The 17377-nt window shown below is 46.5% G+C and overlaps 1 protein-coding gene across 5 annotated transcripts in view; it reads left to right on the top strand.

Annotated features, from left to right (window-relative positions):
• Nucleotides 1-1061: 1061 nt before the first annotated feature.
• The window catches only part of LOC112242346 (regulator of G-protein signaling 9-like), a 29577-nt gene continuing 13261 nt past the window's right edge, over nucleotides 1062-17377 (top strand). The window contains exons 1-9 of one of the 5 annotated variants that reach the window (XM_042317228.1): nucleotides 1071-1344; nucleotides 2243-2339; nucleotides 4037-4087; nucleotides 4402-4508; nucleotides 7753-7804; nucleotides 11397-11455; nucleotides 14239-14315; nucleotides 15057-15138; nucleotides 16836-16898. In XM_042317228.1, coding sequence (XP_042173162.1) covers nucleotides 1264-1344; nucleotides 2243-2339; nucleotides 4037-4087; nucleotides 4402-4508; nucleotides 7753-7804; nucleotides 11397-11455; nucleotides 14239-14315; nucleotides 15057-15138; nucleotides 16836-16898 — 669 coding nt within the window. In that variant the 5' untranslated portion in view covers nucleotides 1071-1263. Of the gene's footprint in view, nucleotides 1345-2242; nucleotides 2340-4036; nucleotides 4088-4401; nucleotides 4509-7752; nucleotides 7805-11396; nucleotides 11456-14238; nucleotides 14316-15056; nucleotides 15139-16835; nucleotides 16899-17377 lie in introns of all 5 variants that reach the window. The other 4 variants (XM_042317229.1, XM_042317230.1, XM_042317231.1 and 1 more) reach the window with 4 other exon arrangements.

Below are 17377 nucleotides of genomic sequence, written 5' to 3'. Positions count from 1 at the left end.
ATTGCTGTTTGATTTGAGAAAGGTGCTCCTCCCTCGCAGTTTTCGCCCGATGATGTGACAGGACATTGCCCGGTTCAACCCGGGCCTGTGTAATATAATTTTCTCAATGTTTGGGCGGATGACAAAAGGATGCCCATATCCTCAGATTTTGTTACACTTTGAAGCCCACTCATTGCATTTTCTAGAGTAACTGAACTTCATTGTTTTAGACCAGCCTACAAGTTATTTATGGCTAGGGGTATTTCAATATAGGAATTTGTTCAAAAGGTAATTGCGAATAATAATTGATAACACAATTGAAAAATCATACCTTTAATACAGTAACAAACCATAGCCTACACACATTGTGCCTCACTTAGAAAGACGAGTCGCCATCTTGGAGAAACAGCAACAAAATAAACAGTCGGTGGTTGTATTTGATTAACGTTTTATTAAAAAGCATGGATTTCAACAAACAAAGACAGGCACGCAACAACAAGATTCACTCCGAAAACTCTCGTCTACACTCCACCTTGCGGATGTGGTATCGTGGAGGTGGTGAGGCTTCAGGAGATGAGATATACACTGGTTACAACATGACAACACATCAGAAGGGTGCACTGCAATGCAGGTCGTCATAATTTAATATCATGCATTTATCAGCAGTACCACCTGGGTGCGGTAGAGGGCAGTGTATACCCGGGGAGTCATGTCGGTCCGACACCTTCACCTGTGGTATCGTTTTTGGCACCATCTGTGGTTATTAAGGTAGACTAGCCCTAGTTTACCTGTGAAATTCATAGGCCTAAATGAGAAATCAAATGAAAGTATATATATATATATATATATGCCAAATTATTATTATTTTATCATCCAGTGAATTGATCGCAAAAAAGTTTTTATCCTTCCTCTTTCACCACATTCTGGGGCGACAAATATTTTACGTGGATTTTTTTTATTTTATATATATTTCATTAAGCGATAATCCAACTACTGTTACTTTTCAATTCAAGGCTTTACTGTCATAATGCCACCAAATTGATAGTTGCTTGATGGTGTGACGTATGTTGGTGTCACTGTCACACGTAAACAGGTTGTTAAACCAGAGTTTAGCCGAGCTGTCATTGGTTGATAAATCCGTCCTCGCGCTTTCTGGCCCCTCTCACGCAGTCTCTGACGCGTGGTCAATGGAATAGGCCATTATACCTGTGTGATCACTTTTTTTCATGAACATTTCTTACCTGGATTTTCTTCTTTAGGTCCGCGTATCGACTGACCGCAAACATGACAATTAGGACGCTGAGAGATTACGGTCAGCACTACCGACCACGGATGGCATGCCTAAAAAATGTAGGTTACCTACCAGTACGTTTACGTCATTTATCAATACTTTTAAATGTTTTGATAAAAAGGTAATAGACTTTAGATAAACTAAAAATTCACATCATGTCGATTGATTTGAGGTGTGCTGGTGATAGTCTACTTGTTGATAGATTATTATAGTTTACAGTAAATTCACGAGGAGCCCCAAGATTGTTGTTTCAATTGACCCTTTCATGTCTTAAAAAAAAACTGAATCAATTGGTTTGTAAAAGTTAATTGTAAAATGTTATTTATTTTACAAGAGGTTCTAATTTGGTGGATTTGGCCGCTCATAATCCTGTTCCCATCCAATTACACATGGAAATGGAACAGCTGGGAAGTCATCACGACTTTCAATGTGGTAATCTGCATAGCGTCATCAAAAGATGCTACTAGACTCACGTTATTGTTTCATACCCTGTAAGGCTTCTGTATATTTATTTTGTTTACAGCGAAGAGATTGTAAACCTCTTAGAGATCCAATCTCAATCTAACCTCTAAACAAGGCTTTCTTATACTTGTGGGTCAGGACTCAAAGTGGGCCCTGGGTAATGTGGAGAGGTGGGTAGTGAGTTACATCTATTATCACCCACTATTTCTTCTTGATTCGGGTCGTTGTTGGACCATTTGTGTCACAGGAGGACGGTCAATTTCTTATTTGGGTCTCGAGCTAAAAAAGTTTAAGAACCCCTGCTCTAAACCAATTAGCTGCTTGGACAGCAGGGGGAAATGGCTCTGAGCCAATCAGGTCCTCCACATCTCAGAGGTCAGAGATATCATACATAACACATCACTATGACCTTTGACCTGATAGGACTGTTTTCTTCCATTTCGTTGAAACAAACCAAAGTGTATTTTGAGTCTGGGTGTCTCCTACCCCCCCCCCCCCAACCTGCTCCAGGTGGAGGTGTTTGTGGTTGAGATGCAGGATCCTAAGAGTGGGGTGAAGGGTGCCGACCAGAAACTCAATGTAACCATTATCCCACATGTCATCAACGGTGAGTCACAGCACCAGATGGTCGCCCCACTGAGAGGCATATCTCCTCAAACAATATCCCCTCCCATCTCTATTATACTATGACAATGTTTTGCCCTAGATCCTTTTCCTGGTGGAGTGAAATATGGCCACTGTAGCCATGTAGCAGGGCTGAAACAACCCAAACATTCAACTGAAGCCAATAGAAAGCTAGGTAGCGGTGCTGCCCAGTAGGGGAAACAGTAGGGAAACACCTCCCATCAATGCTACATTGTTGTTATTTAAAAAACAAACAGAATTCTGGGAAGTTGTGGGTAGTTATTGGACAAGCTAAGATTCTAGAGCTGCGGCAGACTGTTTTGTAGACCGCCTGCTAGGCTTGCTACTGTAGGTTATATAAGACAGCGGTCAATTGGATCAGATCTGTGTGGGGGCTTTGTGCTCCCAAGCTGCCCTCTAATCCCGGGCTAAGACCAAGGCCAGAGGGGAAAGGTCACACTTACATCCCACATGGCACAGTGCACTGTGTAGACTTATGGGTGTGGTCTAAACTAGAGCACTATAGAGGGAATAATGTAGCAACACGGTCCTTCCCTCCCTTCATCTCCAGCCCTCCTGTTCATCCCAAATAGCACCCTATTCCCTACATAGTGCACTATGTAGCCTTATGGGCGTGGTCTAAATTAGAGCACTATAGAGGGAATAATGTAGCAACATGGTCCTTTCTTCCCTTCATCTCCAGCCCTCCTGTTCATCCCAAATAGCACCCTATTCCCTACATAGTGCACTACGTAGCCTTATGGGCGTGGTCTAAACTAGAGCACTATAGAGGGAATAATGTAGCAACATGGTCCTTCCCTCCCTTCATCTCCAGCCCTCCTGTTCATCCCAAATAGCACCATATTCCCTACATTGTGCACTACGTAGCCTTATGGGCCCTGGTCCAAACTATATAGGAAATAGGGTGCCATTTGGGCGAACAGGAGGGCTGGAGAAGAAGGGAAGGAAGGACCATGTGACAGACAGGAAATTGTCATCACAGTCATGGTACTTCCTGCTTCAGTGCTGGTTGTTATTGTGATTTGTAGTTTTTCAAGACAAACAGACAGATATATATACTGATCAATCTAATCACAAGTTAAGCTATACGGCATAAACTCCCACACATTGTTATCAAGTGATGGATTCAGCACTGTGTCTGAGCCAGGTAGTACCTTTCACAGGTAGTCTGTGTGGAGACCAGGCCTGTGAGAGCCAGGTAGTACCTTCCACAGGTAGTCTGTGTGGAGACCAGGCCTGTGAGAGCCAGGTAGTACCTTCCACAGGTAGTCTGTGTGGAGACCAGGCCTGTGAGAGCCAGGTAGTACCTTCCACAGGTAGTCTGTGTGGAGACCAGGCCTGTGAGAGCCAGGTAGTACCTTCAACAGGTAGTCTGTGTGGAGACCAGGCCTGTGAGAGCCAGGTAGTACCTTCAACAGGTAGTCTGTGTGTAGACCAGGCCTGTGAGAGCCAGGTAGTACCTTCAACAGGTAGTCTGTGTGTAGACCAGGCCTGTGAGAGCCAGGTAGTACCTTCAACAGGTAGTCTGTGTGGAGACCAGGCCTGTGAGAGCCAGGTAGTACCTTCAACAGGTAGTCTGTGTGGAGACCAGGCCTGTGAGAGCCAGCCCACTGATGTCATGCTGTGAATATCAATATTCACTTGTCATCCATCACACAGGGCAGGACATTCTAGCATGGATTGTCACCAAAATGAAGGTTACCACAGAAGGTAAGCAACTGGATTCTATGAATGGATTCTGCTGGGTACTTATATTAATTAATCCAACACAATAAAGGTATATTTTAATGTAATTATTACTTCATTACCATGTTATTATGCAAGCAAGTCACTACTAGTTAAAGGCTGTAAACTAAAGTATAACCAAGAGCTTTGATAATATATGAACTCTCACCCCCTTCTCTCCTCCCCCTCAGGTCCCCCTCCTCCCCCTCCCCCTCTTCTCCTCCCCCTCCTCCATCACACCCCCTCCTCTCCTCCCTCCTCCTCTCACCCCCCTGTTCTCTTCCCCCTCCCTCCACCAGAGGCCCAGGCGTTTGGGACTATGCTGGTGGCCTACGGGTACATCTACCCCCTCCAGAACCACAGGAAGTTGGTCCTGGTCCCCGACAGCACCCTCTACCGCTTCCAGGTACCTGCCTGTAACTACCTGTGTCTATCTCCCTGTATCTCCCTGTAACTACCTGTGTCTATCTCCCTGTAACTACCTGTGTCTATCTCCCTGTATCTCCCTGTAACTACCTGTGTCTATCTACCTGTATCTCCCTGTAACTACCTGTGTCTATCTCCCTGTAACTACCTGTGTCTATCTCCCTGTAACTACCTGTGTCTATCTACCTGTAACCACCTGTGTCTATCTACCTGTAACCACCTGTGTCTATCTACCTGTACCTCCCTACCTGTATCTCCCTGTAACCACCTGTGTCTATCTCCCTGTAACTACCTATGTCTATCTCCCTGTAACTAACTGTGTCTATCTACCTGTAACCACCTGTCTATCTACCTGTAACCACCTGTGTCTATCTACCTGTATCTCCCTGTAACTACCTGTGTCTATCTCCCTGTAACTACCTGTGTCTATCTACCTGTAACCACCTGTGTCTATCTACCTGTAACTACCTGTGTCTATCTCCCTGTAACTACCTGTGTCTATCTACCTGTATCTCCCTGTAACTACCTGTGTCTATCTACCTGTATCTCCCTGTAACTACCTGTGTCTATCTCCCTGTAACTACCTGTGTCTATCTCCCTGTAACTACCTGTGTCTATCTACCTGTAACCACCTGTGTCTATCTACCTGTAACTGTGTCTGTCTATCTACCTGTATCTCCCTGTAACTACCTGTGTCTATCTACCTGTAACCACCTGTGTCTATCTACCCCTGTAACCACCTGTGTCTATCTACCTGTAACCACCTGTAACTACCTGTAACCACCTGTGTCTATCTACCTGTAACCACCTGTGTCTATCTACCTGTATCTCCCTGTAACTACCTGTAACTACCTGTGTCTATCTCCCTGTAACTACCTGTGTCTATCTACCTGTAACTACCTGTAACTACCTGTGTCTATCTACCTGTAACCACCTGTGTCTATCTACCTGTAACTACCTGTGTCTATCTACCTGTAACTACCTGTGTCTATCTACCTGTAACTACCTGTGTCTATCTACCTGTAACTACCTGTGTCTATCTCCCTGTAACTACCTGTGTCTATCTACCTGTAACCACCTGTGTCTATCTACCTGTAACCACCTGTGTCTATCTACCTGTATCTCCCTGTAACTACCTGTGTCTATCTCCCTGTAACTACCTGTGTCTATCTCCCTGTAACTACCTGTAACTACCTGTGTCTATCTCCCTGTAACTACCTGTGTCTATCTCCCTGTAACTACCTGTGTCTATCTCCCTGTAACTACCTGTGTCTATCTCCCTGTAACTACCTGTGTCTATCTCCCTGTAACTACCTGTGTCTATCTCCCTGTAACTACCTGTGTCTATCTACCTGTAACTACCTGTGTCTATCTCCCTGTAACTACCTGTGTCTATCTCCCTGTAACTACCTGTGTCTATCTCCTGTAACTACCTGTGTCTATCTCCCTGTAACTACCTGTGTCTATCTCCCTGTAACTACCTGTGTCTATCTACCTGTAACCACCTGTGTCTATCTACCTGTAACCACCTGTGTCTATCTACCTGTATCTCCCTGTAACCTGTGTCTATCTACCTGTAACCACCTGTGTCTATCTACCTGTAACTACCTGTGTCTATCTACCCTGTAACCTGTAACACCTGTGTCTATCTACCTGTAACCACCTGTGTCTATCTACCTGTAACCACCTGTGTCTATCTACCTGTAACCACCTGTGTCTATCTACCTGTAACCACCTGTGTCTATCTACCTGTAACCACCTGTGTCTATCTACCTGTAACTACCTGTGTCTATCTACCTGTAACCACCTGTGTCTATCTACCTGTAACCACCTGTGTCTATCTACCTGTAACTACCTGTGTCTATCTACCTGTAACCACCTGTGTCTATCTACCTGTAACCACCTGTGTCTATCTACCTGTAACCACCTGTGTCTATCTACCTGTAACTACCTGTGTCTATCTACCTGTAACCACCTGTGTCTATCTACCTGTAACCACCTGTGTCTATCTACCTGTAACCTACTACCTGTAACTACCTCTACCTGTAACCACCTGTGTCTATCTACCTGTAACCACCTGTGTCTATCTACCTGTAACTACCTGTAACCACCTGTGTCTATCTACCTGTAACCACCTGTGTCTATCTACCTGTAACTACCTGTGTCTATCTACCTGTGTCTATCTACCTGTAACCACCTGTGTCTATCTACCTGTAACCACCTGTGTCTATCTACCTGTAACCACCTGTGTCTATCTACCTGTAACCACCTGTGTCTATCTACCTGTAACTACCTGTAACTACCTGTGTCTATCTACCTGTAACCACCTGTGTCTATCTACCTGTAACCACCTCTTCTGTAACTACCTGTGTCTATCTACCTGTAACTACCTGTGTTTATCTTCCTGTAACCCCTGTGTCTATCATGTAACCACCTGTGTCTATCTTCCTGTAACCACCTGTGGACTACCTGTAGACTACCTGGTGGGTTTATCTACCTGTAGTGGCCCCTCTGGGGACCTGACTATGGTGGGTTTATCTTCTGTAACCCCCTGTGGACATCTACTGTAACCACCTGTGTTTATCTCCTGTAACTACCTGTGTCTATCTACCTGTAACTACCTGTAACTATGTGTCTATCTACCTGTAACCACCTGTGTTTATCTACCTGTAACCACCTGGTCTATCTACCTGTAACTACCTGTGAGGACATCTACTATGGTGGGTTTATCTTCCTGTAACCACCTGGCCCTACCTGTAACATACCTGTGTCTATCTACCTGTAACTACCTGGTCTATCTACCTGTGGGTTCTATCTGTAACCACCTGTGGCTATCTCCTGTAACACCTAGACTATGGTGTGTTTATCTTCCTGTAACCACCTGGCCTATCTACCTGTAGGACATAGACTATGGTGGGTTTATCTTCTGTAGTGGCCTACCTGTAACACCTGTGTCTATCTATGGTAACTACCTGTGTTATCTTCTGTAACCACCCTATCTACTGTAGGACTACCTGTGTCTATCTACCTGTAGTGGCCACCTGTGTCTATCTACCTGTATCTCCCTGTAACTACCCGTGTTTATCTTCTGTAACTGGCCCGTGTCTATCTACATAGACTATGGTGGGTTTATCTTCTGTAGTGGCCCTACCTGTAACTACCTGTGTCAGAGGCAGAGCAAATGACTAATCTTCATGTCACTGTCTGTCCCAACCTTTCCGCAGACCCCTTATTTCTGGCCTGTGCAGAAGTGGCCCGCTGAGGACATAGACTATGGTGGGTTTATCTTCTGTAGTGGCCCCTCTGGGGACATAGACTATGGTGGGTTTATCTTCTGTAGTGGCCCGCTGAGGACATAGACTATGGTGGGTTTATCTTCTGTAGTGGCCCCTCTGGGGACATGACTATGGATCTTCTGTATGGCCCCGCTGAGGACATAGACTATGGTGGGTTTATCTTCTGTAGTGAAAGGAGAGTGAATGTCCAGTTACTGTCAGATACTTATTTGTATGTATTTAAACACATAATAAATGAGTGTGTAGATCAGCTTCAATACTGCAGATAGAAGCCACAATCTATCTGTAACAGCTGTTGGAAGGAGTGGAGGACCAAGGTGCAGTACGTGTTCATCTTTTATTAAAAGAACTGAACACTGATTAACCAAAATAACAAAGAGAATGAACAAAAACAAAAACAGTTCTGTCTGGTGCAGAAAGACACAAAACAACTACCCACAAAACCCATGTTGGAAAAAGCTACCGAAGTATGGTTCTCAATCAGAGACAACGATAGACAGCTGCCTCTGATTGAGAACCACACCCGGCCAAACAACAAAGAAATAGAAAACATAGAATGCCCACTCTAGTCACACCCTGGCCTAACCAAAATATTTTAAGCAAACTTAACGTGTAAATATTTGTATGAACATAACAAGATTCAACAACTGAGACATAAACTGAACAAGTTCCACAGACATATGACTAACAGAAATGAAATATTGTGTCCCCTGAACAAAGGAGGGTCAAATTCAAAAGTAACAGTCAGTATCTGGTGTGGCCACCAGCTGCATTAAGTACTGCAGTGCATCTCCTCCTCATGGACTGCACCAGATTTGACAGTTCTTGCTTTGAGATGTTACCCCACTCTTCCACCAAGGCAACTGCAAGTTCCCAGACATTTCTGGGGGGAATGTCCCTAGCCCTCAACCTCCGATCCAAAAGGTCCCAGACGTGACTGTTTGAGGTTGTGGACAGGTGTCTTTTATACTGATAACAAGTTCAAACAGGTGCCATTAATACAGGTAACGAGTGGAGGACAGAGGAGCCTCTTAAAGAAGAAGGTACAGGTCTGTGAGAGCCAGAAATCTTGCTTGTTTGTAGGTGACCAAATACTTATTTTCCACCACAATCTGCAAATAAATTCATTAAAAATCCTACAATGTTATTTTTTTCTCATTTTGTCTGCCATAGTTGAAGTGTACTTACCTATGATGGAAATTACAGGCCTCTCATCTTTTTAAGTGGGAGAACTTGCACAATTGGTGGCTGACTAAATCGTTTTTTTGCCCCACTGTATAAGACATTCTATTGGTTGCAAGAATTTTATATAAAAATGGAAAAACTCAAAGTTTTAATCCAGCATTGTTTTGTGTATCACTGTGACATGGAGTCAGTAGATTGAACATCTCTTCCCAATTATTTAGCGGTCTCTATGGCACAGCTGTCAATGTTTTGGTCCTTAATAAGTGAAACTGGTCCACTTTTTTTTATTTATCACAATTTTCTTTAACCAATGTTGGTCTTTAATGCAGGGCCGACAGACAACTTCCTGACTTTTTCTCCCTTCCAATTGCCTCTTCCATTTTTGCATTAATGCTGCAATTAGTTGGTTGTAATTTTGTGTAGAGCAAATATTTCCATATATTTATGTTAGCTGTGTCCTATTTATGATATAATTTACAAAGACTCTACCTTTTTTTTTTTATTCTCAAAAAAAATTACTATATTTGAGTTTAACCATAATATTTGTTGTTTGATTTGTTCTGTCTTTTCTGGTGGATTAACCTGAAATTGCAACCAACTTTCTATGGCTTGTTTTAAAAATAGCAATATTTTGGAGATTATTTCATTTTCAAATAACCGAAAGTGAGAAGTTGAAGTCTGAATAAAGGGGAAAGGTCATTCTTGAACATGGGGTGAGACATTCTTACTAATCTGCTAGAGAACCAGTTCAGATTTAAGTATAACTTTTGTATGACTGAAGCCTTTAGTGAGAGATCTAATGCTTTAATATTTATAATTTCATATTTATTATATAAATAGGCCCATTTAATTCTGGCTTCCTCTTCCAAATAAAATTAAATATTTTTTGCTCATATAATTTAAATAACAGGTCACTAGGTGTAGGCAAGACCATAAGCAAATAGGTAAACTGGGATATGACTAAAGAGTTAATCAAGGTAAACTGGGATATGACTAAAGGAGTTAATCAGGGTAAACTGGGATCTGACTAAAGAGTTGATCAGGGCGATTTTTTTTTCACAAATAGACAGGTATTTTCCTTTCCATGGTAGCAGCATCTTATCTATTTTTGCTAACTTTCTATTAAAATGTATTATTGTAGTGAGAACTTCTTTCTTTCGGGATATGAATACCGAGTATGTCAACTTCACCGTCAGACCATTTTATTGGTAAACTACACGGTAATGTAAAAGTTATATATATTTTTAGTGATCCAATATGTAATATAGTACACTTATCACAATTTGTTTGTAATCCAGAGAGGTTAGGGAAAGTATCTAGATCCTCTGAGGCTGTGGAGGGATCCAGATTGTGGATTGAAAAAAAAAACATGAATCGTCAGCGTTTCAATGACACCTGTTTTTAACCTGTCAGCTACTTCTTAGTGTGACTGTTGTTCCAGCTAGTTCAGATAGTGACACAATAACATTCTGAGTCACATGTTCAGATAGTGACACAATAACATTCTGAGTCACATGTTCAGATAGTGACACAATAAACATTCTGGGTCACATGTTCAGATAGTGACACAATAACATTCTGAGTCACATGTTCAGATAGTGACACAATAACATTCCGAGTCACATGTTCAGCTAGTGACACAAACATTCCGAGTCACATGTTCAGATAGTGGCACAATAAACATTCCGAGTCACATGTTCAGATAGTGACACAATAAACATTCTGAGTCACATGTTCAGATAGTGACACAATAACATTCCGAGTCACATGTTCAGATAGTGACACAATAAACATTCTGAGTCACATGTTCAGATAGTGACACAATAACATTGAGTCACATGTTCAGATAGTGACACAATAACATTCTGAGTCACATGTTCAGATAGTGACACAATAACATTCTGAGTCACATGTTCAGATAGTGACACAATAAACATTCTGGGTCACATGTTCAGATAGTGACACAATAAACATTCTGGGTCACATGTTCAGATAGTGACACAATAAACATTCTGGGTCACATGTTCAGATAGTGACACAATAAACATTCTGGGTCACATGTTCAGATAGTGACACAATAAACATTCCGGGTCACATGTTCAGATAGTGACACAATAACATTCCGAGTCACATGTTCAGATAGTGACACAATAACATTCTGAGTCACATGTTCAGATAGTGACACAATAAACATTCTGGGTCACATGTTCAGATAGTGACACAATAAACATTCTGGGTCACATGTTCAGATAGTGACACAATAACATTCCGAGTCACATGTTCTCACGTAGACAAGCTGATGATGTATTGGCCCAGTTTTCTGCACCAGGCGGAGGTAAAGATGTGGTAAATAACGTGTCGTATACTTCCCCTCTGTCTCCCTAAAGCCATCTATCTGGCCAGGAGAAACATCCGGAAGAAGGGGATGCTGGAGCCCTATGAGCAGGTACTACTGGTGGGGGGAGCCCTATGAGCAGGTACTATGGGTGGGGGGTGCTGGAGCCCTATGAGCAGGTACTATGGGTGGGGGGTGCTGGAGCCCTATGAGCAGGTACTATGGGGGGGGCCCTATGAGCAGGTACTATGGGTGGGGGGTGCTGGAGCCCTATGAGCAGGTACTATGGGGGGGGGTGGAGCCCTATGAGCAGGTACTATGGGTGGGGAGGGGGGTGCTGGAGCCCTATGAGCAGGTACTATGGGTGGGGGGTGGAGCCCTATGAGCAGGTACTACGGGTGGGGGGTGGAGCCCTATGACCAGGTACTACGGGTGGGGGGGGAGCCCTATGAGCAGGTACTATGGGTGGGGGGTGGAGCCCTATGAGCAGGTACTACGGGTGGGGGGTGGAGCCCTATGAGCAGGTACTACGGGTGGGGGGGAGCCCTATGAGCAGGTACTACGGGTGGGGGGTGGAGCCCTATGAGCAGGTACTACGGGTGGGGGGGTGCTGGAGCCCTATGAGCAGGTACTACGGGTGGGGGGTGCTGGAGCCCTATGAGCAGGTACTATGGGGGGAGTCCTATGAGCAGGTACTATGGGTGGGGGGGATGCTGGAGCCCTATGAGCAGGTACTACGGGTGGGGGGATGCTGGAGCCCAATGAGCAGGTACTACGGGTGGGGGGATGCTGGAGCCCTATGAGCAGGTACTACGGCAGGGGGGATGCTGGAGCCCTATGAGCAGGTACTACGGGGGGTGGAGCCCTATGAGCAGGTACTATGGGTGGGGGTGCTGGAGCCCTATGAGCAGGTACTATGGGGGGGGGGTGGAGCCCTATGAGCAGGTACTATGGGTGGGGAGGGGGGGTGCTGGAGCCCTATGAGCAGGTACTACGGGTGGGGGGTGCTGGAGCCCTATGAGCAGGTACTATGGGGGGTCCTATGAGCAGGTACTATGGGTGGGGGGATGCTGGAGCCCTATGAGCAGGTACTACGGGTGGGGGGGATGCTGGAGCCCTATGAGCAGGTACTACGGGTGGGGGGGGATGCTGGAGCCCAATGAGCAGGTACTACGGGTGGGGGGATGCTGGAGCCCTATGAGCAGGTACTACGGCAGGGGGGGATGCTGGAGCCCTATGAGCAGGTACTACGGGGGGGAGCCCTATGAGCAGGTACTATGGGTGGGTGGGTGCTGGGGCCCTATGAGCAGGTACTATGGGGGGGGTGGAGCCCTATGAGCAGGTACTATGGGTGGGGAGGGGGTGCTGGAGCCCTATGAGCAGGTACTATGGGTGGGGGGTGGAGCCCTATGAGCAGGTACTACGGGTGGGGGGGAGCCCTATGAGCAGGTACTACGGGTGGGGGAGCCCTATGAGCAGGTACTACGGGTGGGGGGTGGAGCCCTATGAGCAGGTACTTCGGGTGGGGGGTGGAGCCCTATGAGCAGGTACTACGGGTGGGGGGTGGGAGCCCTATGAGCAGGTACTACGGGTGGGGGGGGGTGGAGCCCTATGAGCAGGTACTACGGGTGGGGGTGCTGGAGCCCTATGAGCAGGTACTACGGGTGGGGGGTGCTGGAGCCCTATGAGCAGGTACTACGGGTGGGGGGTGGAGCCCTATGAGCAGGTACTATGGGTGGGGAGGGGGTGCTGGAGCCCTATGAGCAGGTACTATGGGTGGGGGGTGGAGCCCTATGAGCAGGTACTACGGGTGGGGGGTGGAGCCCTATGAGCAGGTACTACGGGTGGGGGGGATGCTGGAGCCCTATGAGCAGGTACTACGGGTGGGGGGTGGAGCCCTATGAGCAGGTACTTCGGGTGGGGGGTGGAGCCCTATGAGCAGGTACTACGGGTGGGGGGTGGAGCCCTATGAGCAGGTACTACGGGTGGGGGGTGGAGCCCTATGAGCAGGTACTACGGGTGGGGGGTGCTGGAGCCCTATGAGCAGGTACTACGGGTGGGGGGTGCTGGAGCCCTATGAGCAGGTACTACGGGTGGGGGGTGGAGCCCTATGAGCAGGTACTACGGGTGGGGGGTGGAGCCCTATGAGCAGGTACTACGGGTGGGGGGTGGAGCCCTATGAGCAGGTACTACGGGTGGGGGGGGTGGAGCCCTATGAGCAGGTACTACGGGTGGGGGGTGGAGCCCTATGAGCAGGTACTACGGGTGGGGGGTGCTGGAGCCCTATGAGCAGGTACTACGGGTGGGGGGTGCTGGAGCCCTATGAGCAGGTACTATGGGTGGGGGGGGATGCTGGAGCCCTATGAGCAGGTACTACGGGTGGGGGGGGATGCTGGAGCCCTATGAGCAGGTACTACGGGTGGGGGGATGCTGGAGCCCAATGAGCAGGTACTACGGGTGGGGGGATGCTGGAGCCCTATGAGCAGGTACTACGGCAGGGGGGATGCTGGAGCCCTATGAGCAGGTACTATGGGTGGGGGGGGATGCTGGAGCCCTATGAGCAGGTACTACGGGTGGGGGATGCACATCTTAAATAAATCCCACTTACTACGACAGTGATATGCTGTTGTCTCAGCTAGCTATCTCTGGATAAGAGCGTCTGCTAAATGACTAACATGTTAATGTCAGGTACAGTAGCTGTCTCACCCATAGGGCTATAATGGTGGTTTAAGGGCTGGTGTTGGTTATATTCTGTTTTCTGGGGGTTCCTAAGCAAGATGGAGGAGATAGACATTTCTTTACACATATATCTGTTGTTTTAGAGTCAGGGGATTTTGTCGTCGTAACTATTTGACTTTTAGTTATTTTAGCCAAATATCTGTTGTTTTCAACAGCAACACTACGACAATCTCCACAAATGGATGAACCCCAAGTGGGATTTCATCGTGATGCAGGCTACAGAGCAGTACAAGTATGTAACCTTATGTTCTCTGAAGACTGGATTAGACCGCTGTTTATGTGTTGGTAGGGACCCACACACTGTGCAGACTTTTGATCCAGACCAGCATTAACTTTTGATCCAGACCAGCATTAACATGTCTGATTGACCTAATCAAGAACTGTGTGATGATTCAGACCAGCATTAACATGTCTGATTGACCTAATCAAGAACTGTGTGATGATTCAGACCAGCATTAACATGTCTGATTCACCTAATCAAGAGCTGTGTGATTATTTGAATCAGATGTGTTAGTGCTTGGATGAATAAAAGCCTGCACACCTTGTGGGTCCCCAAGACCAGGTGTAATTCAATAGTGACCCGTCTCTCTTTGTCTCCTGTATCTACCTCCTTTCCCCTGTCTGTTTCTCCGATATGTGTTCTGACTGTTTCTGTCTCCTGTCTGTCTGTCTGTCTGTTTCTGTCTCCTGTCTGCCTGTCTCTCCCATGTCTGTCTGTTTGTCTGTCTCCCATGTCTGTCTGTTTGTCTGTCTCCCATGTCTGTCTGTCACCCATGTCTGTCTGTCTCCCATGTCTGTCTGTCTGTCTGTCTGTCTGTCTGTCTGTCTGTCTGTCTGTCTGTCTGTCTGTCTGTCTGTCTGTCTGTCTGTCTGTCTGTCTGTCTGTCTGTCTGTCTGTCTGTCTGTCTGTCTGTCTGTCTGTCTGTCTGTCTGTCTGTCTGTGTGTCTGTGTGTCTGTCTGTCTGTCTGTCAGGGCTAATAAAGAGAGGAAGAAGCCAGACAGAGTGGTGTTGGACTGTCAGGAGAGAGCCTACTGGATAGTACACAGGCCACCAGTGAGTACAGACCCACCAAAGTGTTTGTGTGTGTGTGTATCCACAAGGACAGGATATGGTTGCTGTCAGCCTATGAGCTCCATAGCGACTAGTCCCGCTCTCTCTCCATTCACCGTGACTCTGTTTCGGGATGGAATTTACTCTGACCCCTCCGTAAAGTCTGATGTGGTAGTAAACACCTTAGGAGGCAAGTGTATCCTTTTATGTTATTTACTGTGGAACTCACTTGACTAGGGACTACAATGGGGCGTCTCTGCTAAACGGCCACATGACTAATGACAAGTTAAGTTCACGGTCATATCCCTACGCAGAATACTCCAGTGATAGTTTTATCACCCACTAGTGTTAATACGCATCACATAGGAACTATATCAGGTCACATCTTCCCTCCTCTAAGTCTGTAGACCTCAATTAGACCTGAATGAGACCTCTATGAGACTTGAATGAAACCTGAATGAGACCTCTATGAGACCTGTATGAGACCTGAATGAGACCTGAATGAGACCTGAATGAGACCTCTATGAGACCTGAATGAGACCTCTATGAGACCTGAATGAGACCCCTATGAGACCTGAATGAGACCTGAATGAGACCTCTATGAGACCTGAATGAGACCTGAATGAGACCTGAATGAGACCCCTATGAGACCTCTATGACAAAAAAAAATCAAACCTGTTACTCAGTTCAGGTAGGCCTCCACGCTGCAGCAGGAAACTAGGAGGGCTGCTTGACAACACTGAGGAAAATCCAACAAAATAGGTTTACTAGGAAAAACTTCCAAAAGGACCAATTAGAGGCAGAAAGGAGTTGGAGCGTGTTCAAGTAGCTTCCTATTGGTTCATTCATCCCCCCTCCTCTCCCCTCTAACTATTCCCCAGGACGTTGCTGTAAATGAGAATGTGTTCTCAGTCAACTTAATAAGGGTTAAATAAAAAACTATTAAATACAAGTAATATAATGTTCTCGTTCAAAATGAAAAATGATTGAGGATGTTGGTGCCAGATCTGTTTGGAAAACATCGGTATGCTCATCCAGTTCCTTACCCAGGGGTCTGTGCTCCAGTTCCTTACCCAGGGGTCTGTGCTCCAGTTCCTTACCCAGGGGTCTGTGCTCCAGTTCCTTACCCAGGGGTCTGTGCTCCAGTTCCTTACCCAGGGGTCTGTGCCTCCAGTTCCTTACCCAGGTGTCTGTGCCTCAGTTCCTTACCCAGGGGTCTGTGCCTCAGTTCCTTACCCAGGGGTCTGTGCTCCAGTTCCTTACCTAGGGGTCTGTGCTCCAGTTCCTTACCCAGGGGTCTGTGCTCCAGTTCCTTACCCAGGGGTCTGTGCTCCAGTTCCTTACCCAGGGGTCTGTGCTCCAGTTCCTTACCCAGGGATCTGTGCCTCAGTTCCTTACCCAGGGGTCTGTGCTCCAGTTCCTTACCCAGGGTCTGTGCCTCAGTTCCTTACCCAGGTGTCTGTGCTTCAGTTCCTTACCCAGGGGTCTGTGCCTCAGTTCCTTACCCAGGGGTCTGTGCTCCAGTTCCTTACCTAGGGGTCTGTGCTCCAGTTCCTTACCCAGGGGTCTGTGCTCCAGTTCCTTACCCAGGGGTCTGTGCTCCAGTTCCTTACCCAGGGGTCTGTGCTCCAGACTCTGGAGATAATATGTTGAGTTACAGCACATCAGACTGACTAAACAGGTGCTTGTTGTGTCCACAGCGTCGGACACACAGTGCCATGGACTATGGTCTGGACCGTCTCATTGACCCCAATGCAGAGGAGGTAACAGGTGAGTACTGTGCTTTCTGAGACATTTCCTTTGGAAAACAGAGTGGGTCCCAAATTCACCCTGTACATTATACACTGAGTGTACAAAACATCAAGGACACCTTCCTGATATTGAGTTGCCCCCTTCCTTTGCCCTCAGAACAGCCTCAATTCGTCAGGGCATGAACTCTACAAGGTGTTGAAAGCGTTCCACAGGGATGCTGGCCCATGTTGACTCTACAAGGTGTTGAAAGCGTTCCACAGGGATGCTGGCCCATGTTGACTCTACAAGGTGTTGAAAGCGTTCCACAGGGATGCTGGCCCATGTTGACTCTACAAGGTGTTGGGAAAGCGTTCCACAGGGATGCTGGCCCATGTTGACTCTACAAGGTGTTGAAAGCGTTCCACAGGGATGCTGGCCCATGTTGACTCTACAAGGTGTTGAAAGTGTTCCACAGGGATGCTGGCCCATGTTGACTCTACAAGGTGTTGAA

This window comes from Oncorhynchus tshawytscha, unplaced genomic scaffold, assembly GCF_018296145.1.
Source record: "Oncorhynchus tshawytscha isolate Ot180627B unplaced genomic scaffold, Otsh_v2.0 Un_contig_2750_pilon_pilon, whole genome shotgun sequence".
Lineage (NCBI taxonomy): Eukaryota > Metazoa > Chordata > Actinopteri > Salmoniformes > Salmonidae > Oncorhynchus > Oncorhynchus tshawytscha.
This window is presented reverse-complemented; position numbering and strand designations above follow the sequence as displayed.